The sequence below is a fragment of the Prionailurus viverrinus genome, chromosome A2 (genome assembly GCF_022837055.1).
Source record: "Prionailurus viverrinus isolate Anna chromosome A2, UM_Priviv_1.0, whole genome shotgun sequence".
NCBI lineage: Eukaryota > Metazoa > Chordata > Mammalia > Carnivora > Felidae > Prionailurus > Prionailurus viverrinus.
The window spans coordinates 35,695,376-35,721,356 of record NC_062562.1 but is presented as its reverse complement, the minus strand read 5'-3'; the positions used below and the strand labels follow the sequence as shown (position 1 = coordinate 35,721,356).

The 25,981-nt window shown below is 40.3% G+C and overlaps 1 protein-coding gene across 9 annotated transcripts in view; it reads left to right on the top strand.

The window, feature by feature from the left end:
* FRMD4B (FERM domain containing 4B) overlaps window positions 1-25,981 on the top strand; it is a 324,549-nt gene that overhangs the window by 281,145 nt on the left and 17,423 nt on the right. For all 9 annotated transcript variants that reach the window (XM_047850185.1, XM_047850187.1, XM_047850186.1 and 6 more), the window contains 10 exons: window positions 1,306-1,371; window positions 4,129-4,186; window positions 6,482-6,568; window positions 17,958-18,034; window positions 19,328-19,466; window positions 20,169-20,310; window positions 21,183-21,316; window positions 21,414-21,533; window positions 22,672-22,900; window positions 25,504-25,560. In XM_047850185.1, the coding sequence (XP_047706141.1) occupies window positions 1,306-1,371; window positions 4,129-4,186; window positions 6,482-6,568; window positions 17,958-18,034; window positions 19,328-19,466; window positions 20,169-20,310; window positions 21,183-21,316; window positions 21,414-21,533; window positions 22,672-22,900; window positions 25,504-25,560 (1,109 nt within the window). The remainder of the gene's footprint in view (window positions 1-1,305; window positions 1,372-4,128; window positions 4,187-6,481; window positions 6,569-17,957; window positions 18,035-19,327; window positions 19,467-20,168; window positions 20,311-21,182; window positions 21,317-21,413; window positions 21,534-22,671; window positions 22,901-25,503; window positions 25,561-25,981) is intronic.

The window sequence follows — 25,981 nt, the reverse complement described above, 5'->3', positions numbered from 1 at the left end:
AACCATGAAATCATGACCTGAGCCAAAATCAAGAGTCAGACGCTTAAGTGACTGAGCCACCCAGGCTCCCCCATGAATAGCTTTAATAATGGAAGTTGGACTGCAGGTTCCAAATAAAGAGTGAAAGTGTGTACTGAGGCTACATTCCTTCCTCAGTCTGGAATCTTCCAAACAAATCATTGTTAAGTGATACTTTCTTAAGAAAAGAAAAAAAAAAAAAAGTCCTTTTACCACTGATTACTGGTTGTGTAGAGATAAAAACATTTATCTTTCTAGGTTATATTTGAGATATGATAGGTATCTGAAAGAAAAGAACAGTAGCTCAGTGATAGCAAAGGTGACAGACTTCAGGGGTGCCTGGGTGGCTCAGTCGGTTAAGCGTCCGACTTCGGGTCAGGTCATGATCTTGTGGTTCATGAGTTCAAGCCCCTCATCTGAGTCTGTGCTGAGAGATCAGAGCCTGGAGCCTGCTTCAGGTTTTGTGTCTCCCTCTCTCTCTGCCCCTGCCCCGCTTATGGTCTCTCTCAAAAATAAATAAAATAAACATTTAAAAAAAATTGTTTTCTAAAGGTGACAGACTGCAGCCTAGTTCTGCCTTTCTCGCCAACAAGTTGTTTTTTTTTTAACTTTTTTTTTTTTATTAAGTAATCTCTGCCTCCAATGTGAGGCTCAAACCCATGACCCCAAGATCAAGAGTCTCATGTTCTACTGACTAAGCCAGCCAGGTGCCCCTCCAGTCAACAAGTTTTATGCTGGGACAATAATGGAGGGTTTTCTCTGAAAACATTGTGTCCCCAGGTAGTGAGTGACAAGAGAGTGTTTTGGATTGCACAAGACTCAGAACAGTTTTAATCCTTTTTAAATCTTCATGGATAATTTTTAAAAATGTATTTAGTACTTGCTGATCTCTTTTTTTAAGCCTTTTAATTTCCCTAGCAAGGCTCACTACTTAGCATTTAGTGACATTATTTTGTATTTGTTTTGTCCCATTCAATTATGGCAAAAAATACTAGTTTTTCATTTGATAAATTGAAATCCTGTTCTTTTCCAATAGATTAAGTTTTAAAACATATTAATATATTATATAGCATATAAAATTTAAATCAGAAATCATGATGAGGTAGTCCTGTCTGAGGTTCAGAAATCCATGTTCTACAAAAACAAAAGTCATCCAGCTTCTGTATCCCTAACAGGTTAGTGAAGGCATTTTTCTTGTTTCTCAATAAGCCACCTGAGAATCTTGAAAATGAGTCTGTATCTCATATAATCATACATTGCCATATTTCTCATTTGCTTGTTTCACAGTGAGGACAGGGTGATTGAGCATTATTTGAAAATCAAAGGTCTGACCCGGGGTCAAGCTGTGGTTCAGTAAGTATCTGTCTTTCCTTTTGCTTAGATATAATTTTAATGTCTCCTATTTGAAGAAATCATATGAAATGATTTCTGTTGTATATTTTGTTTGTATATAGTCCCCATCTGGTTAGAAATACCTTCATATGAATTATAAAATGCCTTGGGTCATTCCATAGTTGATGTCATCAATTCAGAGGCCTACCAGTGTCAGGTAGGTAGCAAAAATGAGACATGTAGGCCAGGTGTAGGGTAATAGGGAATGGTGGGGATTGAGGTGATCTGGAGAGCTATTACCCTGGGTAGAGGCAAGGTGATTCAGCTCCGGAAATCAGGCCTAATGTCAGACCTGATACTGTCTAAGAAGTACTGGAAATTCTGATTTTTAAATCCCAATTTAAACATTGCAAAGCAATTTTAAGAAAATTTTATTACAATCTGAGCCAAAGAAAACCTATCTGGAGGCCATGTGTGGTTGTCCGGCTTGTGACTCTATTTTGGGTGGAGCATACAGTGTTGGTGTTGGGTTGTCTATATCTTCGTGCTACCAATAACGGACCATAGTGATATATTTCTGCATTTTATTCTATTTTTTTTTTAGTTTTTATTTTTAAGTAATCTCTATACCTAATGTGGGGCTTGAACTCACAACCCAGAGATCAAGAGTCACATGCTCTACCGACTAAGCCATCCAGGTGCCCCTATTTCTGCATTTTAGACTTATAGAGTAACCATTCATTTATTAACAATAGGTCACAAGCTACGTTAAAGTTTTAAAATTATAAAAAACTAAATTTATAAATTTAAATTTTAAAAATTATAAAAATGAATATAGCATTATTGCTCTAGTAATTGTAGAATAACTTTTATGGCCATAGACATCTTGTAAAAACCTGCGGGAATGTCGCTCCAAGCACGTAAGAACCAAAATAAGAATGTCGCTCCGAGCACGTAAGAACCAAAATAAGAACTTGGAGATTGCTATTCCTCTGGCCAGTGTGTAGATTTCCCTCACACCTCCACCACTGGCACTAATCTCCTTTTCATCACAAAACACCCTGTGATCTCCAAGGCAGAAATCAAAAATTAGCAGTCCTGAAATTGAACCCTTGACGTTTGAACTCATTGTTCCTGTTTTCTGGGAGAGACAAAAGAGGTGTAAAAATTTTCCCTGAAGGATTTTAGGTTAGGCTAATGAGCATGTTATGAAGTGCCCTTGCTTAAATGCAGAGTCCTTTTACTTCCCCTGATCATTATCATTGTGGCTCCAAATACGAGACTAACTTGGTGGTTAAAGCTCTAGATCGTGGAATCCAACTCTCTGTTAGGATCTTGGCTGTGCAGTGTACTTGTTGGATGTTGTTGGCACATTTACCATTAACCTCTCTCTCTTTTCTTTAATGTTTGTTTATTTTTGAGAGAGAGAGAGCACAAGCAGGGGAGAGGCAGAGGGGGTCAGAGGATCCTAAGCGGGCTCTCTGCTGACAGCAGAGGGCCCAATGCAGGGCTTGAACTCACAAACCGTGAAATAATGACCTGAGCTGAAATCGAATGCTTACCGACTGAGCCACCCAGGAGCCCCCATTTACCTAACCTCTTCTTACATTCATTTACATATGGGTCATTTACTTTTTAAAAGTATCGAAGTATTGATTACAAAATCCAGAGCAATTGATATTCAAAATGGCATTAAAAAGTCCACTTGAGGGGCGCCTGGGTGGCTCATTCGGTTAAGTGGCTGACTTCAGCCATGATCATGATCATGATCTCGTGGTTGGTGAGTTGGTGCCCCGTGTTGGGCTCTGTGCTGAGCTCTGTGCTGACAGCTCACAGCCTGGAGCCTGTCAGATTCTGTGTCTCCCTCTGTTTCTGTCCCTCCCCCACTTGTACTCTGTCTCTCTAGCTCTCAAAAATAAATAAACATTTTTTTAAAAGTTAAAAAAAAACAAAAGTCCACTTGTACTGAACAGGAACCTCAAGTCTTTGTGAACAGAGAGGAAGTCTTACACAATATAATTCACTCTATAAAACCTTAGAAGTACACAATAAATATTTGTTGAATTAAAAATAGTAAATAGTAGCATCATTAATTTTTATTTTGGGGAACACATTTTTTAAATACAACAAAATTGTATATACAGTATATAATAAAATTCACCCTTTTTAGGTACATATTTCTTTTTAGAGTTTAGACCTAAGAGTAAAGCATATATTCCTGAGAGTTTAGTAGTCAGTAAATGGGATCAGTTTATTTTTTTAACTGTTTATGTACTTATGTATGTATGTACGTGTGTATGTAATCTCGGTGCCCAACACGGGGCTCCAGCTCACAACCCCAAGATCAACCCCATGTGCTCTACCGACTAAGCCAGCCAGGTGCCCCAGAATTGTTTTATTTTTTACTTACTGCAAGCATGACCCAGAAGCTGATTCTCATTGCTTTGCATCATTAAGTGCTTAGTTTTAAAAAAACTTGCAATTTGGGTTTACGATACAGTACAGTATGTTCTAAGCTGTAGAAATCTTAATATGCAGAAATTAACATTTCCTGTAGCTTTTGGAAATGGACGTTTTGTTAGCAACTTCCTAACATTTGGGTAAGGTAAAATATATTACTCCCTAGAATGGCTTATTCTATTTCTACTGTAGTCAAAGACATTAGTCATGGTTGTAATGAGGAAAGTACATACAAATTGTGCTTCTGTACATCATTTTTCCCAAAAGGATCCTCTAATTTATGAAGAGATTATAATATATACTATTCATTTTTCATAGGTATATGAAAATAGTAGAAGCTCTACCAACCTATGGAGTCCATTATTATGCAGTAAAGGTAAATACTTTTACATGACAAAGCTTTCATAATACCCATGTGACTTTGGGAATTAGTGAATAGCACCAACTTCTAAAATCACATAAATTAATATGTATATTTGTGCAAATGATCTCTGTAAATGTCAGCATAAAAAACAAAATTAATTATTTAAAAAATAAAATAAAATACGATTGATTTTTTTTTTTTTTTTTACAAAAACCTGATTATGCCTTGTCATTGATAGCAAATTATAAAGCACGCTCTTTTTGCAAAATACTTGCTGTGTTCAGATGTTTTCCACAAATCCCTATTAATCCTAACATACTCAGATTATTCTCTTTTGGCTTTTATCTATTTTAGCTGCTATTTCTCTTCCCCAGTTGTTCACCTGCCTAATGCTACCAGATATTCTCTTTGTTTTTAATTAAAATTTTTTTATGTTTACATGTTTTTGAGACAGAGAGAGACAGAGCATGATTGGGGGGAGGGGCAGAGAGAGACACACACACAGAATTTGAAGCAGGTTAAAGACTGAGCTGTCAGCACAGAGCCTGATGTGGGGCTCAAACCCTTGATCTGTGAGTTCATGACCTTAGCCAAAGTCGGACACTTAACTGACTGAGCCACCCAAGCACCCCTCTCTTTTTAAAAAAAATTTTTTTTTAATACTTATTTATTTTTGAGAGAGAGATAGAGACAGAGTGCGAGCTGGGGAGGGGCAGAGAGAGAGAGGGAGACACAGAATCCAAAGCAGGCTCCAGACTCAGCTGTCAGCACAGAGCCCAATGGAGGGCTCAGACTCACAAACCGCGAGATCATGACCTGAGCTGAAGTCAGATGGTTAACCAACTGAGCCCCCTAGGCGCCCCCCAGATATTCTCTTGATAGCCCCTTTATCTGGGAATCATAAACTTTCTTTTTTTTTTAAGATTTTATTTTTAAGTAATCTTTACACCCAACGTGGGGCTCGAACTCACAACCCCAAGATCGAGAGTTACATGCTTCACCAACTGAGCCAGCTGGGTGTCCCAAGAATCATAAACTCTACATTGTCATTTCAATACTTCATAAAGTTCTCAAATTTTTGCAGGATTTGCAATACCAATTTTCAATTGGTATAGTTTGTATTTGTGTATTGTTTTTAGGTTTTCAAGCAGGGAGAGACTAAGAAATATTTTGAGATGGTAAGGGATAAAGCAGTGTTAAGGAGGGAATCTTGTTTGAAGGGAATAATTTTACCGTTGATCAATCTTGAGTGACTTTTCCAGTTATAACAGTGTTTGCAATTCAAAATGGTAGGGGATTGAATAATAAATACTTGCATAATGAGGGCACCTTGTACCAAAAATAAGTACCAGTTCACCTTTAATTTCTACAGATTATTTTTTTTTAAGTTTATTCATTTTGAGAGAGAGAGAGAGAGAGAGAGAGAGAGAGTGTGTGTGTGTGTGTGTGTGTGTGTGTGTGTGAGCAGGAAAGGGGCAGAGAGAGAATCCCAAACAGACTCCTCACTGTCAGTGAGTAGCCCAATGTGGGGCTCGAACTCATGGACCATGAGATCATGACCTGAGCCAAAATCAGGTTGGACACTCAACTGACTGAGCCACCCAAGCGCCTCTAATTTCTCCTGATTCTTAATTTGTTTGTATACAGGTATATGTTTAAGCCTAAATTTTTCTTTCCTTGTGTCAATGCGTCCTTTACTTTGGCAAAACCTAAAAGATTTTGGAAAAAAAAAAAAGATTTATGAAAAAAAAAAATTCCTCCCCTCCCCATATGTACCTCAAAGTGATTATTCAAACATCCTGCCATTGAATCATACAGTTATCCAAAAAAGCTTTTCAGTATTCCCATGCTCACTGTTAACTGGATTATAAACATCAGGTTTGGGATCTCTTTCCTCATCTTTATAATTCTTTGGAAACTTCCCTGACCTTTATAGTTGGTTTCTAATCAAGAGAGCAGAGAGCTTTTTTTTTTTCTTTCTCTTTTTTCTTTCTTTTCTTTTTTAAATGGATAACTGGCTTTATACTCTGGATTAGTTTTTATATTTTATTTCTTCTCTCCAGCTGTTCAGTCAAGACAGTAATGTTTCATTCTTTTTGGTGGTATTGATAGTATTAATCTGTTTTAACTTAAAGATCTTATTTGAAGGCATTTTAAAAACAAGTTAGGTGTGTAAGTAATGTTTTGTTTACCAAGCCAGCTTTATTTTGACTAGCTGATACTTGGTAAATTATGAAATTGGTAGATCTTCAGCTCTAGAAGATTGAACAATTAAGGGCTCGGTTCTCATCCTTTTCCATTTTCCAGGATAAACAAGGACTTCCTTGGTGGCTTGGAATCAGCTACAAAGGAATCGGCCAGTATGATCTGCAAGATAAAGTGAAACCTCGGAAAGTAAGTATGAATCATTTTAGACACTTAGGAGAACCTGAGCTGCTCTGGATTTGGAAACATTGCTTTAAGGGGCACCGAACAGTCTCAGACAAAGAACTTTGGTTAGTGAAGCTGTGGGTTCAGAGGAGGCTCAGGTTAAGTGAAAAATATTTTTTATAACTAATTTATGTACCTTTATACAGTGATTCTGATCTGATCATTTAAGGAAATAAAGTTATGTACTAAGATTTAAGGATGTCGATCACAGTTTCATTTATAAAGGCATACAATTAGATTACTCTCTTTTTAATGTGTATTATTTATTTTCAGAGAGAGCGTGAGCAGGGGAGAGGGGCAGAGAATCCCAAGCAGGCTCAGCACGTAGCCCCATGCAGGGCTCGATCCCCCAACTCTGAGATCCTGACCCAAGCTGAAATCAAGAGTCAGACGCTTAACCTACTGAGCCACTCAGGCACCCCTAGATTTCTATTTTAAGGCCATTTGAACATGATGATGGCATTTTGTTTTCTAAATTTTATATATCGATCTGTTATATAGATACGATATATTTATTTATACACATAATTGTATGTAATGTTAGTATAAGTTTATGTGTAAATTATATAGGTATGTACATACACATACATACATATGCTTATTTGCACTGGATGGATAAACAGATGGATGAATTGTGAAGAGAGAAGCCAGATTCTTTGGTGCTGGTTCCCTCTCCGTAACACAGTTACGACTAATCTTTTTACTAGCGCTGCTATTTTCACTTATCTTTGTTTCAGTTTTCTACGCTAAACCTGCCTGCTATTTGTAAAGAAAATTATGTCACATGCTGTATATGGAAGGGAACTCTATCAGGTTTGGGTTTTCCAGAGCTAATAAATTGCATTATTTTCGTTTTGCACTTTGGCTATGTAGCTCTCCTGATCCGAGCACAGACGTACCATACTTTTTTGCCCACGTGAGAATGGATGAGTCCATATAGATCGCCACCCGCCTGCCCTGGCCCCCTGTGTATTATAATGACATAAAGGCTTACTCATACAGCTCTGGCTGCTTTTGCTGCCCTCCCTATGCTCTCCTGCCATCACTGGGAGTCACTGCAGTGGAACAATGGCCTATAATAGCAGACCATGTGTTATCACACTCCGACATCGCAGCCTTAAATAACTCCTACCATTTCCATCTGTCTCATGCTTTAATGTCTATTAGAAAAACAGCCATATTGTTCCTAAAGCGACCCTTGTAATCATACCACGGTGTTCTTCATTCTCTGTGCGTTTTCAGCTTCTATCAATGTGCACCATCTTTCTTTAAGAAAATAAGAAAGCTCCTCTTTTCACCCCACTTTATGGTTGTGAATCTCACACAAACAACACAAAAGGGTGGCCAACGGGAGCAGACTATTGGGCACTGAGGCTCTTTATCAGAAATCATCGCTAAAAATAATAACACATCATCTCACAGCCGATATCCATCTGTGCGAGGGACAGTAAGAGAGCATGTATGCAGTCATATAATTACACTTGTGTCTCTGTGAGCCCTGTGACCAAGATCAATTGAAGTAAGATATACTCAGTTTCCAGGAGGGATATGAATAATGTTGTTCCTAGTTGAAAATTTGCCTTGAAGACCAAATCTGTAATAAATAACGTTAGAAATGACAGGCATACACTTTTGTTCAAAATCATGTCTATTTATAGTTATTTATTTTAATTGTTTACCAAAAGCTATACATATCCATTGTGAAAACAAATGAAAAAAAGCAAACCACGGAAACATGCGAACTAGGGTAGTCCCCATTCCTTTCCCATGATAGCCGCTGTCAAGAGAAGGATACTGGCTCAGTGAGACTTTTCAGTGTATATCCCAAGCTTTCCAGAAAGAGAAAGCTTTCTATGACACTATTTCATACCATGTCTTACTTCTTCAGGTCGCTTTATAAACACATCTCTTTCCATTCTTTTTAAAGCTGCCTAGCATCCACTATGTGAAAGACAGTATTCATTTAACTGATTCTCTTTTGATGGACATTATGATTGGTAACTGTGGGAGTCCATGGCTGGTGGGGGGGTTGGGAGGGGACAGAGAGGGAGAATAATGAATCCCAGCCAAGGCATGTACCTAACCGTTAGTTGGTCTATTTAATAAAACCAAATTATTGCTTATCATGTTTCCTTAAGGTAGACCTCAACCTATATTAACATTTTTTTTTTTTTTGGTAATTTATTTCTCCTCTGAATTTTGCTTTAAGAAATAACATGTAGGAGTCTCACTGGTTTTGCTGAATCCTGCGTGTAATATATTACTTAAATTGACTCACAAGTCATTTCTTTGCTAATGTTTCTTCATGAAATTGAGAAGCCCACGGAATGTAAATGCATTGACTAAAAACAACCAGGCTTTCTCCCAAAATAATGGTGAATCAGAGTCTGCACAGTAAATACTGCAGCTAATTTCCTCTCAGTTGCTCATGACTCACATCCCTTTCTTTACATTCACAGTTTCATAGAAATCGGTAAATATTGTTTGACACTGATCACAATCAGCCTTGCTTGTTCATTCCAGAGTTTAGACAAGGATCAGAAGACATTTGCTTTTTTCAATTTGCAGGGCTTTCCTATTTCATTTTCAAGACGTGCCATTCAATTCAAAAAGGACCATTAACAGGGCATCTTGTGCTGTCACTGCCTCATCCTCTCTTTTCTGGTCATTTTTGCAGGTGTCCACTCCATACCACTGTTTACTGTCTCCTCCTTCTGTTAAAATCCAGTGATGGATTTTTGCTTCCATATGTTTATTTTTCCATGTCCACGCAACTTATGGGTTTAATTGGAGGGAGGATGTTCCATATGTCACTGCCCTGGCCCAGTTGGTACAAATGAAAGAATCCATGATTTCAAGGGTCATGAGCATTGATTTATAAGAAGAAGGATCATGCTTCAGCTGTTTGCATGACCTGTACATGCAGCAAGTTACCTGTAGCCGAGCAGGAATGAAGGTCAGATGGGCAGATTCTGAAACGGGCTGGAATGGGGGACCCTAGAGATCCTTAGCCTCTTGAGCCCTTTGTTACGCATGCCCGCTGGCTTGTAATTATGTAGCTTAATGGGGCGCCTGGGTGGCTCAGTCAGTTAAGCTACCAATTTCCACTCAGGTCACGATCTCGCAGTTCATGGGTTCCAGCACCCCATCGGGCTCTGTGCTGACAGCTCAGAGCCTGGAGCCTGCTTCCGATTCTGTGTCTCCCTCTCTCTCTGCCCCTTCCCCACTCATGCTCTGTCTCTGTCTCTCAAAAATGAATAAATGTTAAAAAAAAATTATAATTATGTAGCTTAAGCACAGGCCAGGAGGGAGAATGTTTGCCAATAATAAGAGACTAACTGATGCCGAAGGCTATTTTGAAAAAAGGTTGGTCCAAGACCCACAAGCTGAAGCTTTCTGTCCTTTGCACATAATGTGTATTAGTGATAGCCTATGAATGTTAAGGACAATGTTTGTTGTATCTCCCAGTGGTATTCTTCGTGTATTTTGCCTGTAAGCCTTTCTCTAGTGAAAGGGCAGCGTTGTTTTCAGTCTGTGTAGTATAAAGATGCAGATCAAGAGGTTGGGAAGCAACCCAAAGCCTGTCTTTGATGTTCCATTCGCTGAGTAACCTTGGCCATGTTGTTTAATCTCTCTTTAAACTCAGTTTCTTCATCTGCAAGATGGTAATGCCACCAACTGCATAGGGTGTTTGTCAGAATTACAAGAGATTATGTTCAGCACTGTGCCTGATACGCATTCATCACTCCATAACTGGTTGTTGTTCATTGGTAGTGACAGAGAAAGACAATTTTTAAAGGTATGAGATCCTGCAACCCATATAACTCTATATGTTAACTAACTAGAATTTAAATAAAAACTTGAAAAAAAAAAAAGGTATGAGAAATATTCTTGGATCACTGTTGGTTAGAGAAGGACCCAGCATTGCTACAAACTCATAGTCCTAGTGTTCCTCTAAGAGTCCACACGCAGATGTTCTATTTTCAGAGATTCTTAAGCACTCTGCGTGAATTTATTAACCACAGTGCCCTAGGGCGTGATGCAAATTAAGAGAAATTTAAGATTCTGAGTTACAAACCACAAAAATTCAGAGTATTAAAAATTCAGTTCATAAGCAGTTTTTTTTTCTTTTTAATCCTCCCTTTATGCATGAAATGTGTCATTGCAAACTCTTATGGAATGTGAAAATGTACCAGAACTCAACTTAATTTCAGATCGTAGGACCTTTGAACTTAAAAATTGTGAAGCTTTACAATAATAAAAAAAAAAAAAAAAATGCAGACTGTGTTCCTACTAGGTTTTTATTGTTTGCTCAGTATTTCACGGAGAAATATAATTTCCTCACAAAGAAGTAGAGTGGCTAAGTGAAGCCTTGATATATGTCATGACTGATTTGTACCCTTCCAGCAAGTTCTTTGACCTGAAAAAACCACAACCTGTCAGAGATGGGAGAAATAAAAAAGGCATGCCAGGCAAGGTGTCATAGGCAGACCTTAGTGGGGTAAAATGCCTTTCACGATTTGTATCTTTGTGCATTATAACTGCTAACAAAGTCTTCTGATGTGCATCATTACCCCAGGGCATTTTGGGGTGGGGAAAAGGTTCCTAGCCTTCAGTTAACTGATTTCTTTTTTCAACTATTGGAATTCCCAAATGCCTAGAGCCAGATGTATTAAGTAACAAGCACAAAAGTCTTCCTGTTTCCTGGTCATAAAACTACAGGGTTCATTTCATTTAAACCCAGTGACTTGCTTACTTTTCTAAGCACAGCCATCTCAATCATTTCTCCCCGCTCCTCGTTTTTCCACTATTGCCACGTGGCCAGGGAGGTCGATCGGGAAGCTCCTTCTGACGCTGCTTAAATTTTAGATGAGGTTAACTGCGGGAGAAAAAGGAAAATGTGCTGCCCGGTCACACTTTATACTTCAATACCAAATAAAGTATGGTGTGGAAAAAAAAGAATGCAATTACAGAATGTCAACTGGCGACCGGTCCGTCCTGTTTGTAAAGTGTATAATTACCTCCGGCCACACCAATAATCAATCTGATTGTTAAAACCTTCTGCAGAGTCACCGGGAGGAGAACTCAAAGCCTACAGCATGGGTTTCAAATAAGAACCAGTTGGCTGGTTCTGGAGCTGTGTCTCAGCCTTTCTGGGTCTTTCTTTTCTCAGCTATCAAATTCTAGTAAGTCTGTCTGCTCCCTCCGCTTCAAAGATCATTGGAAGGACCCAGTGGGTTAGTGAGTTCCTTTACCAAGTAGATAATTTTTCCCTCACACCACATTCTGGTTTATAGAAGGGTTACTGAATACCACAGGTGTTTTTCTTCCCCTCCTGTAAGCTCATCACAGGATTTTAAGCGGTTCTTCTAAGACAAGGAACTCTCAGAGAATTGGTTCAGCATTGGGCAGTCTCCATTTCCATTTTACAACCGGAAGCAGGTGGAAAGAATTCAAGGCAAGCAGCCTGATTAGTCATAAAGTCTAATTGCAAGGGAGGCTGGGAAGGGTAGTCTTTAGGTGGGTGGCCATGGGCAAAGCCATAAGTCAAGGTGTTCTTTTACTAAAAGGAAGGAGGAAAAAAAGATCCTGAGAGTGATAAGTAGTTTCTGTCACACTGTGTTTGTTTTCTCTGAAGTCTTTTCGGGGGATGGTTTGTGAGAAACTAATCAGTGAGCAAAGAAATAAAACATGGTGATAGATTTTTGAATGGTGGAAACAAATGAGATGGAGGGTCGGTAGTGGGATGGGTGGAGGACACTTAGTGGTGTCAGGGATGGCCTCTAAAGAAGGTGACATTTCAGCTAGGTCCTGAAGGGGGTGAAGGAGTCAGGCTATGAAGAATGGGATGGCATGTTCTGGTCAGAGAACAGTGTGTGCTGATGGGAAGGAGGTAGCGACACTATAAAACTGAGATCTTCAAGGCTTAGAGTTTTCTCTGTAAAAACAGAAGATGATGTGTGAAGAAGAGGAAATGGCTGGTGGACCAGCAAAACCATTAGATTTCATTACTTAATCTATTAGTTTGTATTTCTAGGCATTTACCAAGTGGCTGAGTTGTTGGTGCATGTAGAGAAATGAAACATAGCCCTTTAATAGAATTGACTCGTCCAAATGCCGAGAAAACAAATTAGTACATAGAGCATGGAGAAAAACAAAGTTCTCTGAAAGGGGATAAACAGGAAAGGCTTCTTTGCTTTGTACTTGTGACTAAACATTGGTTTGGTTTTAATTTGTTCATCCTTACGGAACAAATTTCTAATGAGAGTGCGGTGTACCCAGTTTTACATTTTAACAACAACAACAAAAAGAAATAAGCCCATGCTGTTTAGAAGGACCTTGAGCTAGTACTTTATATTCTTTATTCCTTTTAAGGAAAAAGCCAAGTCCCTGTCATTAAGGACATGATGGTCCATCTGGAAAGAGAATTATATTCAAAGTTGGGGATTTTACTGAAGTATTTAATACAGTTTACAACTGTATGCCAGGTGTGAACCTCCAAAAGAGCCATGCAGGTGCCCGTGAACAGCAGGTCAGCCCTGGTTGTATCATACACGTGCTGTGAGCACTCTATTGCATGTATTAACAGGAAGTCATTAGGTCAGTCCTGGGAGGTTAGACATTAAGCTGCAAAGGAAATCTGGGGAGATGACATCCTCTTGGATGGTCAGAGTTTTCTATTATGCATTTCCTGATGCCCAGAACTTCTTCATCTGAACTTTTCTAAAATACTCAGAATGTTGTTCTCTTTGCATTTAAGATGTGATGTTTTCTGTATGGAAGGTTATGATATCACATCTCAAAAGGTAATTTTTGTTGCCTGAGTGTGTCCCATTTGGGTGTGTTGCATAGTTTTTGTTCAGCACATGTGACACGGTTAGCATGGCCTCTTCTAGTCTGATCCGTTGTTTCCAGTCCTTCTGGTGGGTAACATTTCCATTTAGAAAATCTGAACAACCATTTGTCTCTAAAGGGATTACCTAACGGAGAAAAACAGAACCCCGATGTTCATTATCTTGGAGGAACATTTCATCTTCTTGAACACACTCTACCTGCCAAGTCATAGGCATATCACCAAAAATTCTCCTCTGGGTCAGACTTTCTCAGTTTTTGCACTGTTAACATTTTGGGCCAGATCATTTTGTCCTGAGCAGGGTACAATATTCAGCAGAATCCCCGGCTTCTATCACAAGATGCTAGTAGCACCTACCCCTGCCGTGCGATAACCAGAAATGTCTCCAGATATCACCAAGTGGTCTTTGTGTTGTGGATGAGAGTAGGGTGTGATGTAAACCGTTGTTGGCTTGAGAACCACTAGTCCAGTAAAATGTGAGGGCCCTAGAGTCCTTTCCTGCAAATGGCTGTCGTAATTGCTGGGTTCCCCCCACCCCACCCCATGAGGTAGATCTGAGAATTACTCCATATTTTTATAAACTCCATCAAGTCGTCTTCCCAGATGAGGGAGTCATGATGATGTGCTCTGATTGGGCACTGTGGTTTTTGAGGCTGGTTGTGCCATATCTGCTCCCATTTAGCTTTGTGACCTTGGCCAATTTATGTAAACCTCTCTGAGCGTCAGTTTTCTGTCTTGAAAAATAGGGGTAAAAGTAGTAACTCCCCATAGGGTTGTTGGGCAGACTCACTCTGGGTCACAAAAGCACTTGATGGATGGAAGGTTGGCTGGATAAAAGGTGGCCATTTGGCTTTCTTTTTTCTTTTTTTTTTTTCCATTTGATTTATTTTAGAGAGAGAAAGGATGGTGGAGAGAGGAAGGGGGAGGGAGAGAGAGAATCTTAAGCAGGCTCCATGCTTAGCGCAGAGCCTGACACGGAGCTCGATTCCACAATCCTGGGATCATGACCTGAGCTGAAACCAAGAGTCGGACACTCAACCAACTGAACCACCCAGGTGCCCCAATGGTCAGTTTGCCTTTCTAAAAGCCCATGATCCTGCAAAATTCTGGTTTTTTGTGGGACTCCAGAAGGCAAAACATATCCACTAGCTTGATCATGGGTACTCAGAGTATATTCATCAAGTATAACTTTTTTAAAATGAAAACAAGAATATATTACTAATACAGTGATTTGGTTTTGCTTCACATTACAGCAAGGGATCGCCCGATGTGAGTCATTGTTTGACGTACAGTCATACACTACGGCTGTGACTATCCCAAATTTAGTCATTTCCAGGTGAACCTGCAGTTAAATGATTAACCTATATTATAAGTGCTATTAAAAAAAAGCCTCTGATCATGTCTTTCCTATTCTTTCTTGGTGGTATACCTTTGGGTGACATCTAATTTTGATTTGGTAAGATTCAGAAAGGTAGTTTGTTCCTTTCTGTCCAAAGCTTTCCCGGAGTCTTTTATTACCCCGGGAGCTCCCCCTCGCCTGTGGCAGGTGCATACTCCTCAGCATTTTTGCACTTGCCAAGGCACGTTCCTTTTCTGGGTACCCCAGACAGGAGGGAGCTTGCTGCCGTGCGTCTTTCTGTGGGCGTGCCCCTGACCCGCCCCTCCCTCCTCCTCTGTGACCTCCGTGGTACAGGAGCAGTGAACAGATTTCCTACCTAGAGGGTGTATCAGGAAACCACCGATGAAATCAACAGAAATAACAGCAGTTTTGACAGAGGTTGAAACTCGCAGAATTGGAACCTGAGTGACACAAATGTGTCAACAGAAAAACTTGATTGTTTCTCATCAGTGGGAAGACAGATGGGGATCCACACGGCTGTTTCTACGTCTGTTTCTGCTGCTACATGGCTGTCCTCCACCTTCACAAAGACATGATAAAATTAGGGAATCGGGCTGAGAGTCCTTCATAGCAGTTGTAACTAGCTTTGTCACTCTGAATGTTTACTCTAAACCAGGCCCTGGGCTAAGTGCTTCATGAACATCTACTCACCCAATCCTTCCAACAGCCCCCTGAAGCAGGCGTTGCTCCCACTTTACAGAGGAGAAAACGGACACAGTAAAGTTAAGCAATTTACCACCATCCCCCCTCCAAATAAGTGATGGAACCGGAATGCAACCCGTCCATACACTCTACCATCCTGACCCTAGTGGCCATCACGAATTAAGTCTGCGTCATTCCAGCTCACCTATGCTGTTACAGGCACATGTATGGAGTCACATTTTCCGTGAACGTTTTAAGACTTCAGGTGGGGAAACGGCTTTGCCTTTTAGACTTGAAGATTCAGGCTCGGTCCCATAACTTCTTTTGCAAACCCAGTTGCCATTTAATTATTTCAAATTCTTTAAATAAACCGAAGCCCTTCACCTTTTATGTACGGTTTTTGCTTGCAGGCGGCACGTTTGCTCTCAGTGCAGGGACGTGCCGAATGAAGGCAAAAGCGCTAGTGTTTCACATTTGTAAGTGATAAGAGGGGGGAGGTGGTGGCTTTCAGAGATCATGTTTCAAGTCCAGCCCTGGTTTTTTTATGTGTGTGGGAATGGACGCAAAGAACAACACAGCTGAGCTGCATTGTGGCTCTTCCTGTAGAACCTGTTCATGCCCAGGGTGAGTAAACCCTGGTAGAAATGTCTCCCTCAGACAGCCTCCAGTGAAATCCAGTGCCTGGATTCAAAGCAACTTACTTCCCAGCAAGTAGCATCTGGATACGCACTACACCCCCTTGAAAAACGTGTGTCTCTCTTCTGGGAAGATCTGCCAGGGAAAACTTTGCTCTGTATCTCGCTGATCAGAGGAAGGAGTAGACGTGGGGAGGTGTCGCTGGGTAGGCTTGCTGATGTCAGCCGTGGGAGGCTCTGTTTGTGAAATTGAGTTACACCTAGGTGTCTTATGAAACTCCGTTCACAACTCACCGGAGCTGCTGTCTGGGAGAGGGGAGGTAGAGCCTTGGGGCTTTCCCTCAGATTTCTGTCCCATTTTTGGAATCTCTGGATTAAAAGAAATGAAAGCGTCTTGCCTATGGACATTTTAGGAAAGTGGTATGTAGCCTTAAACTTTCACTAATAACTCTCTCAGCCTCAGTGATTGTAGTTACGCTGTCTGTATGTCGGGCAAGAAAGGGCTGTGTTTTTAGTGCGTGCTGATTTATGTCACTGTGTTTGGGATTGGGGGTTCCAATTTGCATGCTTTTGTATCCTAGTTACCTGTGCGTAGGGACTTGAGGTTCACACATTCATGAAAAGTCTTGGCTCAAATGGTGGTGCTGAGGGTGTGTTGCAGAGAACTTATTATTATTATTTAGAAAATTGAAATGCTCCTCTGAGATTCTTTGAACATAATTTCAAACTCCAGCCAAAGTGTAATCATCATCAATGGTGGGACAAGCTCAACGATGAAGTCCGAGTGGAGACGAAAAGCTGAGGCTCGGGCTAGTACAAGAGGGTTGGGAATGATCCCAGAAAATACAGCAGGGCGTTCAATCTTGTTTGAGACATTTTTGGGTTTTCAGTCATTTGCACATTGCTAGTTAATTCTGTTTCTCCCAACCAATTGGCAAATGATACTGAGCGCAGCATTAGCGTGTCGGCAGTGGGAATATACAAGTGGGTTCTATTTACAAAAACTGGAGGCTCCAGTTCAGAAACCAAGAGGGCAATCTCTCATTTACCCCCACCCGACCTTTGTTCCAGTTCCTGGAGCTAAGTTTCCGTCACATTTAGGGGAACTCTTGCAGGCGGGAAACTGGTATCACAGAGAATCACCCCTGCTTGGGGTTCCGTTTTACTTTCACTTTGCCTCCTTTTGAAATTTAATCTGTGGTTCTACTAAAACACCCCCTTGAATATCTTTCCACTTAAATATGAAGTCAGCATCTTTGATCAGAAGGCATGTGCTTACTGGAATGTGTGAGGATTTCCTTACTAATTCTCTTTATTTAGTTGAGTCAGGGGGAAAAAATAGTATGCATGTTCCCTATACTTGCCTGGTTTTATAGTTCAAGGAAGATTTATTAGTGAGCTGCAGATTAGTCAGAGAAAGGAATAAAATGGTTTCAGGTTGATTTGTAAAAAGACTGTGTCACATATTCGTGCTTTGTCTTAGTGTACCTTCTTGATTATTTGGTGATTAAGATGGGTTTTAGGGGCGCCTGGGTGGCTCATTCAGTTAAGCATCCGACTTCAGCTCAGGTCATCATCTCACAGTTTGTGGGGTCCAGCCCCGCATCGGGCTCTCTGACAGCTCGGAGCCTGGAGCCTGCTTGGGATTCTGGGTCTCCCACTCTATCTGCCCCTCCCTGACTCACACTCTGTCTCTTTCTCTCTCTCTCAAAAACAAATAAACTTTAAAATTTTTTTTAAAAAAACAGATGGTCCTAGCTTTGGTAAAAATTAGTGTTCATTAAAGCTCTATGTTTTTGTTTTGTTTTTTTCTTAATTGCTTAGTTATTCCAATGGAAACAGCTCGAGAACTTGTATTTCCGTGAGAAAAAATTTGCCGTTGAAGTTCACGATCCACGGAGGTGAGGATGACAGCCTTTTCTTTGTTTGGTCCCGGTGACTATCTGAATAACACTACTGGGAACATTCATGTGCAATTTTTTGCGTGTGGATGTATGTTTTCATTTCTCCTGGATATACTGGCAGGGGAATTGCTGGGTCAAATGGTAATTCTTTCTTTAACCTTTTAAGAAACTGCCACACTGTTTTCCAAAGCGGCTACACCATTTTGCATTCCCACCAGCAATATGTATGGTTCCATTTTCTCCATATCTTCCCTGACACTTGTTATTTTTAGTTGTGTTTTGGTTGCTTTTTTAATAGCCATCCTGGTGATATATAGCGATAGCCTTTCTGGTTTGGATTTGCATTTCCCTCAATTCAAAATGGTGGCCAAGCATCTTTTCATGTACTTCTTGGCCGCTGGTGTGTCTTCTCTAGAGAAATCCCTTGTTCGTATCCCTTGCTCACTTTTTAACTGGGTCTTCCTGGGCACTTTAAAACAACAGTTGCCAGGTTATCAACATGGATTGAAGTCAGGATTGGAGGCGCTCCAAGCTCCTCAGAGGAATTCATTTTCAGTCCTCAGTGTTTGCCTTTCAGACATGTTGGTGGATGCTCGGAGGTTAGAGGGATGGGGGGAAACAGCTGTGACAAAAAGATGACCCCCAAGAGACAAGTCAGATTCCTGCACAGAACACTGTACCCTTGTCCCTTCTTCCCCGCAGCATCTGCCTGCCCTCCCCCACCTTCCTTCTCCTTTCACTCTCTCCTCCTCTCACCCTTTCTCCTCTTTTTATCTGGTGCATAAGCCCTACGCTGGACCAGTTTCAGACTTGCATATCTTCAGACAACATTATCATGTTCATCCTCTGATAATGTCATAGCTGGACGAGTCAACCTAGATCTGAGCTGTTCTTTTACCTTGAGGAAGGCGCTGACCCTCCCCTCTTGGCGGTTTTGTCTTTGAAGTATTACCACATTTATTCCCAGACTCTTCTGATGGCCACACATCCTGTGGTTTTTTAACCAAACATTTCTGGTACAGCCTCTAATTTGCCTAGTTCTTATCTGCTTTTGTGCATGTGTGTACACATTTTTGAACATGCTAGTTTTCTAAAAAAAAAAAGAGACTATCCAGGTGCAACTGGTTTTGTCATAAAAGGAGAAAATCAGAAGCGTGGCCCCTGTTGGCATCAGTAGAGCAGCAGAAAAACAATTAGGTAGATGCTTCGTGATAACATGACTCACTGGTTACATTTTGTGTTGTGCTGGGCCAGAGGTGAATAATTCAAATGCTTTCCTTCATCTTTCAGGATTTCTGTGTCAAGAAGAACCTTTGGGCAAAGTGGCCTCTTTGTGCAAACGTGGTATGCAAACCCTTCTCTCATCAAGTCCATCTGGGTAATGGCAATTAGTCAGCATCAGTTTTATTTGGACCGGAAGCAAAGCAAAGTAAGTAACAAGAGTGCTTCTTATGGGAGCCGACTTCCCTCCCTCGTTTGCTTTCTGTTCGGAAGATAAGCTTTCTCAGAAAAGATGCGAGCACGTGGGTTTTTGGTCTTTGAGTTTTAGTAAACTTTTTGACCTCCTGTTTTAATTTTTCTTACATTTAAAAGACGGGCGGGGCGCTGGGTGGCTCATTCGGTTAAGCATCCGACCTCAGCTCAGGTCATGATCTCGAAACTTGTGAGTTCGAGCCCCGCGTCGGGCTCTGTGCTGACAGCTAGGAGCCTGGAGCCTGCTTCGGATTCTGTGTCTCCTTCTCTCTCTGCCCCTCCCCTGCTTGTACTCTGTCTCTCTCTGTCTATCAAAAAAAAAAAAAAAAAAAAAAAAAAATTAAAAGACGGGCAATATATACCTGATTTAAAAGTTCTAAGACTCGCCAACTTTTTGGCATGTGGGCACGTGTCCACAGGTGATGTGTTCAGGTTAATGGTTGAACTATACCATGAGAGGGATTCATGCATAGTTATTTGAACATTTGAGCTGTAAGCTTAAGTCTCCTATGTTTTTCTTCTGAAGTGTCACGTTAGCATATAAAAATTCTGAGTTGTCCTTCGTGTGACATACTTATCCCATAGCAACTTAATCATTGTATCAGTTTGAAATAGGTTCAGTCGAGTGAATTCTGTTTCAATGTTGTATACCTCTTAGGCAAAAATTCCTTCAGCCAGGAGTTTGGATGATATCGCGATGGATTTGACAGACACAGGAACACCAAGGGTCTCCAAAATGGTGACACTGGAAGCAAAAAGTCAGTTCATCATGGCGAGCAATGGCAGCTTAATATCTTCAGGTAATGTTTTGGGAAAGTATGAGCAATCTTTATTTCACTGTTTTGTAGAGGTCAGCAGCCACTTAAATGCATTTTAGACCCATTATTTGGGGAATAAATAAGCATTTCAAAACCTGCAGCATTGCAGCATAAACCAATTTTTTTTTTAAGTATAAGGAAAGTTAAATTATAAAAAGCTTGTATAAATAACACTAGATACAACGATACTGAGTGCTCAGGGTAATTTGAAAGGACATTTTCTCCCCATACGTTCTATCAGCTTCTTCTCCCAATAATTAGTTTCTGTTCAGACACTCGGCTAATTCTCTACTTAATATATAGCCAAACGTGACTACAAGCTTCAAACTTGACCCCAGTCCCACCCCCCCAGTGTGATTGCTGCCGGAAGCCCTTCCTCTGTAGAAATTGTGGAATCTCTTATCACCAAGTATATGTAACTTAATTCAAATGAATTTTCCCATCTAAATCCTATTGTCAGCTCTTAATCTGAAGCACACACCATTCCTTTGCCTTGCTTGCTTGCTTTCTAAAAGGACATTCTAAACAATTATCTCCAGGAACATCTTACCTTCTCTCCTGCTCAGAAAACTGAAATTCTTCCTTGGGTGTGTCTGAAACATTAAGCATTTTATCATCGCTTCTAAACTGACTGAGCCAAAATACAGAAGGTATATATAATTACCAGGCTCTGTTGGATGCCCAGAAGCCTGAGAAAGTGTTCTCCAGTTTCCTTTTATTATGTTCAGAAACAAGGAGAAAAGAAATAAATTATGATTTAATAGCAGGTTTCACTTAGAAATCCTTTGTCCTTTAAAAAGGAAGGAAACATGCCTCGGATAAACCTTCCCTGCTCTCCCTCCCAATCCCTCCAGGTTCTCAAGACTCAGAAGTTAGTGAGGAGCAGAAGAGGGAGAAAATCCTCGAGCTCAGGAAGAAGGAGAAGCTCTTGCAAGAAAAACTCCTGAAGAAAGTCGAGGAGCTTAAGAAGATCTGTTTAAGGGAGGCTGTGAGTGTCTTCTCTGGTCTGGGGGACGCTTCACTTTGTGTTTGACAACCCCGGCCTGTGTCAGTTATCCCCCTCTCGATTCGGTCCTGTTTTACAGGAGCTCACGGGCAAAATGCCAAGGGAATATCCGCTGAACGTCGGTGAGAAACCGCCTCAGGTCAGAAGGCGTGTGGGTGCCGCGTTCAAACTGGATGACAACCTGCTGCCCAGCGAGGAGGTATGAGCATCAGCGCGAGCATTTCTACTCGCCACATGACAAAAGAGCTGTCAGCTGAATGTGGTTGACTTGTCCCTTTGGTGCTCGAGTCACCGCTGTACATTTTTATCTCGCGCTCGCCACTTGAACGTGACACGGTAGACCACACGATTCTTTCTTTCGTGCACCGTCTCTGTACGTTTGAGTTGTTTCTCGCTTTTTTACTCCTCCGCACACAGGGAGCTTGAAACAAACCCCAACTGTGGGTAAACTGAGGAACGTTATTATGAGAATTAAGAACTCTAGCGTTAGACTCTTCTGAGCAGAGAAACCTTTGACAAATAAGTTTGCCCATTCTGAAGTCTCATTTCTCAGACCTCAGTTTCTTCATCCATAAAGTGGGAGCAATCTTTGTTCTTCCCACTGAGGGATGCAAGGAGTTTCAATGAGATAATACGTGTGCAGCATTCGGGTATAATAAAGTTCCAGTATACAGTGTTTTCTCTCATCTGAGTCATCGGACAGTAGGACCCTACTCCTGCTTCTTGCCCAAATTTAGCTATCTTGGCTTTAGAAATGATAGCAGTTTCCATCATGATTAGAGTGAGCTTTGCAACTTATAGAGTATACCCAGCCCTGAGCTAAGTAATGCACATATATTATTCTCATGTAACCTTTGCCGTATTTTTATAAGGTAGATGTTATCTGCATTTGAAATGGAGATGCACAGGAAAAATAAAAAGGAAAGAAAGAAAGAAATGGAGATACAAAATGAGAAAAACCTGTAACATTAGAAAATTTCAGCAGTGTTTCCAGGGTCATGCAACCAGGAACCATTAGAAAGAGAAATCAAACTCAAATGTATCTGTCTCTAAAGCTATGTGTGTTAACATAACTGTCTACGTCTGTGAATCTTGGATTAAGAATCTCTCCTTGAAAAATATCATCATCACCCAACCAACTAACTGATTGCAGGGGCATTCCCTTCTTTAAAAGAAAAAAAGTCAGATTAGTGATAAGTTGAGGTAAATAGATGAGGGAGGTTTGTCTTCCAGGAAAGTGTTTGAAGTTACATATGCAGTAAACTTAGGAAGGTTTTATTCTCAAAGAGCACCTGATTTGAAAATGTACAAGAAACGGTATCATTGTATAAATGCAGGACCCTGCTCTACAAGAACTGGAGAGCAATTTCCTAATACAGCAAAAGCTGGTTGAAGCTGCGAAGAAACTTGCCAACGAGCCAGACCTTTGTAAAACCGTGAAGAAAAAACGAAAGCAGGATTACACGGATGCTGTGAAAAAGCTTCAGGACATTGAAAACGCGATTAATGAATACCGGATCAGATGTGGAAAGAAACCCAGCCAGAAAGCAACAGTGATTTTACCAGGTTCGTAAGAAGTGAGGTTCCTTGAGTCACGTAGTCGATATATCCTTGATGGTATCTAGCATTTCCAAATTAGTTCATTTGGTAAGAGATAAAAGAAAGAACACGATTAAAGGTAAGTTTCTTAGGGTAAAAATGGTTTCGGAATTCAGTGTTACAAGTATGTGAACTTGGTTTATGGTGACCTTCTCACTGTTGTAACACTACACTATTGCGTTGCTTAAATTTTCAGGATGAAACAGCATTCATGGCCATATTCGTTCATGATATGACAGATTCACCTTTAACTGGCCTGATGTCATTGCAAGAAATACACTCAACATCACGGAGTAGTAAGAGAGCTGGGCCTACCCAGTAGTTTCTGAAAGGTTTTTAATGCAGGGACCATACATTTTCTTAATACCTATGTAACATTTGTGAATAGAGCTTTTACAGTTCCTGCCATGTGTGGAGGCTATTTAAAGATAGGGACAAATGTGATATACCATGAAGTGCAGAAAGCGGGGTATAAAATTGTAACCACAATATGATCCTGACATTATATAAATATGCACTTACAATAGCTGGTTGGGAAATATTTCAAAATACTAGTAGCTGTGGAATTTCAAATAACTTAATTTTTTTAAGTAAATTTCTTTATCTTCAAAATTCTCAACATTATATGCCTAAGACTTTCATATTCAGGGAAAAAGTACACTGAAAATCTCATTTAGGTAGATTCCAAGTCCAGTTGGCCTTACTTTATCAGCATGGTTTTCAGCCTTGATCACTGGTTGAAATATGCTTATATTTCTTTGATCCCAAGACTATTTTTTCCACATTTCAACATCTGTGAAATTTGAATAATTTTTATACTAGATGGTGTATTACCATTGTAATTGGCAATACTTTTTCTTTTTTAACGGAGACATCAATAGTTATATATCTTAGATTTGATGAAATATAGTAACTAGGCTTATAGAATATATTTGGGTTTAGGGCCATATGATTTATGAAGCAGAGATACGGCTTTTGTGAATGCACAGACATCAACGCACAAATGTTAGTCAGCTACAGCTGGAGAATTTAGGATGGCTTTAACTCTGAATGAGAAGTCCAGTTGGCCTTGGAGGTGGTTACATTCTGGACCTACAGAGATAGGTGATTAGCAGTGTGCTTAACTTTCATAACCATTTGTTGTGGCCCATTCATCTCCAAACTGTGCAAGATTCAAGTGATCTCCTCTATAATGAGTGACATTTGGACAGCAGATTATTGGGTAGATTTTTTTTTTTTTTAATGTGCCTGACAGCTGACTGTATTGGCACCTTGCCTTCAAGCTCTACTACTGTGTGTCCAATTAAGAGATAGTCCGCCTGGCTCTGATGGAGATTAACATCATTTGAGATCAGATGGGAGAGATTTCCTTCATAATGGCAAAAAACTGAATACGAAGGTGCTGTATTTGCCTGTAATCACGCCAGTACTCATGCCAATACATGCCTGTGTATGGAATGTTTTGCCAAGGCAGATCAACACATCTGAGAAGATTTTTATTTCTAACCACATTTTTTAACATTTGATAGGCAGCGGTAACACTCAGGAGCATAATGGGCATTTCCCGCCACCAGAATGCTGTGTCTAGGTAATAAAAGCAAGAAGTGTAGCTAACATTTATTGAGCACTTGCCCTGTGCAAGGAGCCAGGCTAAGGGCTGTACATCCGTTACTTCACTTACTGCTCACCTCGGCACTGCGGACCACATACCAGTCATATTCCTGTTCCAGTTGACCCAAAGGATGCTCAGAGAGATTAAGTCATTTGCCCAAGGTCTCACAGCCAGTAAGTGACAAAACCAAGAATTAAACCCAGGTCTGTCTAATCTGTTGGTTCTCAACCAGGAGCAATTTTGCACCCCGGGGAAACCCTGGCAATGTCTGCAGGCATTTTTGGTTGACACAACCAAGTGTGGAGGTGCTGCTGAGAGAGAGTGGTGGAGGCTGAAGATCCTTCATTGCGAAGGACAGCTCCCGTCAGCGAAGAATTGTCTAGTCCAAAATGTCCGTAGTGCCACATAGACACCCGGGTCTAACTGAGAAGGTCATGCTCCACAAAGTGTTCACCTATTAAGAACAGTCCCTTTTCTTCAGGGAGGATTCAAAAATTAATTTACACTAACGGATTTTCACATGAAGGTTCAAGTGTATGTTACATAACGTTTAGTATTTATGACACGAATGGCATGATTTTTGTTTCCAGTTCGTTGGTTACAAGCCCTCAATGTATAGGGTACAGTTTTCGTCTCATGTAGAAGCTAGATTGGAAACTTGCTGCATACGAAAACTCCCTTGAAGTCGGTGCCATTTTAAGAAATAGTCCATATCTGTCCATATTTGTATGGACTATTTGTATATGACACATAGTCATATTTGTATGACATCTAAGATGTTTATATTTTTGTCAGGAAATTATTCCATGTTTATGATTGTTAATTATCCTCAATGCACTGTAATTAGTTACGCTTACTAAATAAAAATAAGATGCACTCCATTGAGAATTGCTTTATTAAACTCACTATAGGTATATAAAGGCCCAGTTATTCTAAAGGCACTTATTTTTATTCACAGAAGACATAATCCCATCAGAGAGCAGCTCCTTGTCTGACACTACCACCTATGATGATTGTAAGTATGTTATTTTGATTTAATATGTTATATATTTTGAACTACTAAGACAATTGCTTTAATTTGGTAAAGCCTACATGTTATTCTTTTGGGAAAAGTAGAATCAACTAACTTATGCCGAATGGTTAGGGAACAGTGACAATGATTAACTTCTATCCAGGTTAATTCAGCATTAAATAAAATACAGTACCATACAAATTGCATGACTATTACTCGCGTGATAGTCAGTTTCTCAGTAAGCATTTGTGAGGCTCTGTAGGATTTTTTTAATAGGATTTTTATTTTATTTTAATTTTTTTAATGTTTATTTATTTTTGAGAGAGACAGAGAGACAGTACGAGCAAGGGGAGGGTCAGAGAGAGGGAGACACAGAGTCCGAAGCAGGCTCCAGGCTCTGAGCTGTCAGCACAGAGCCTGATGC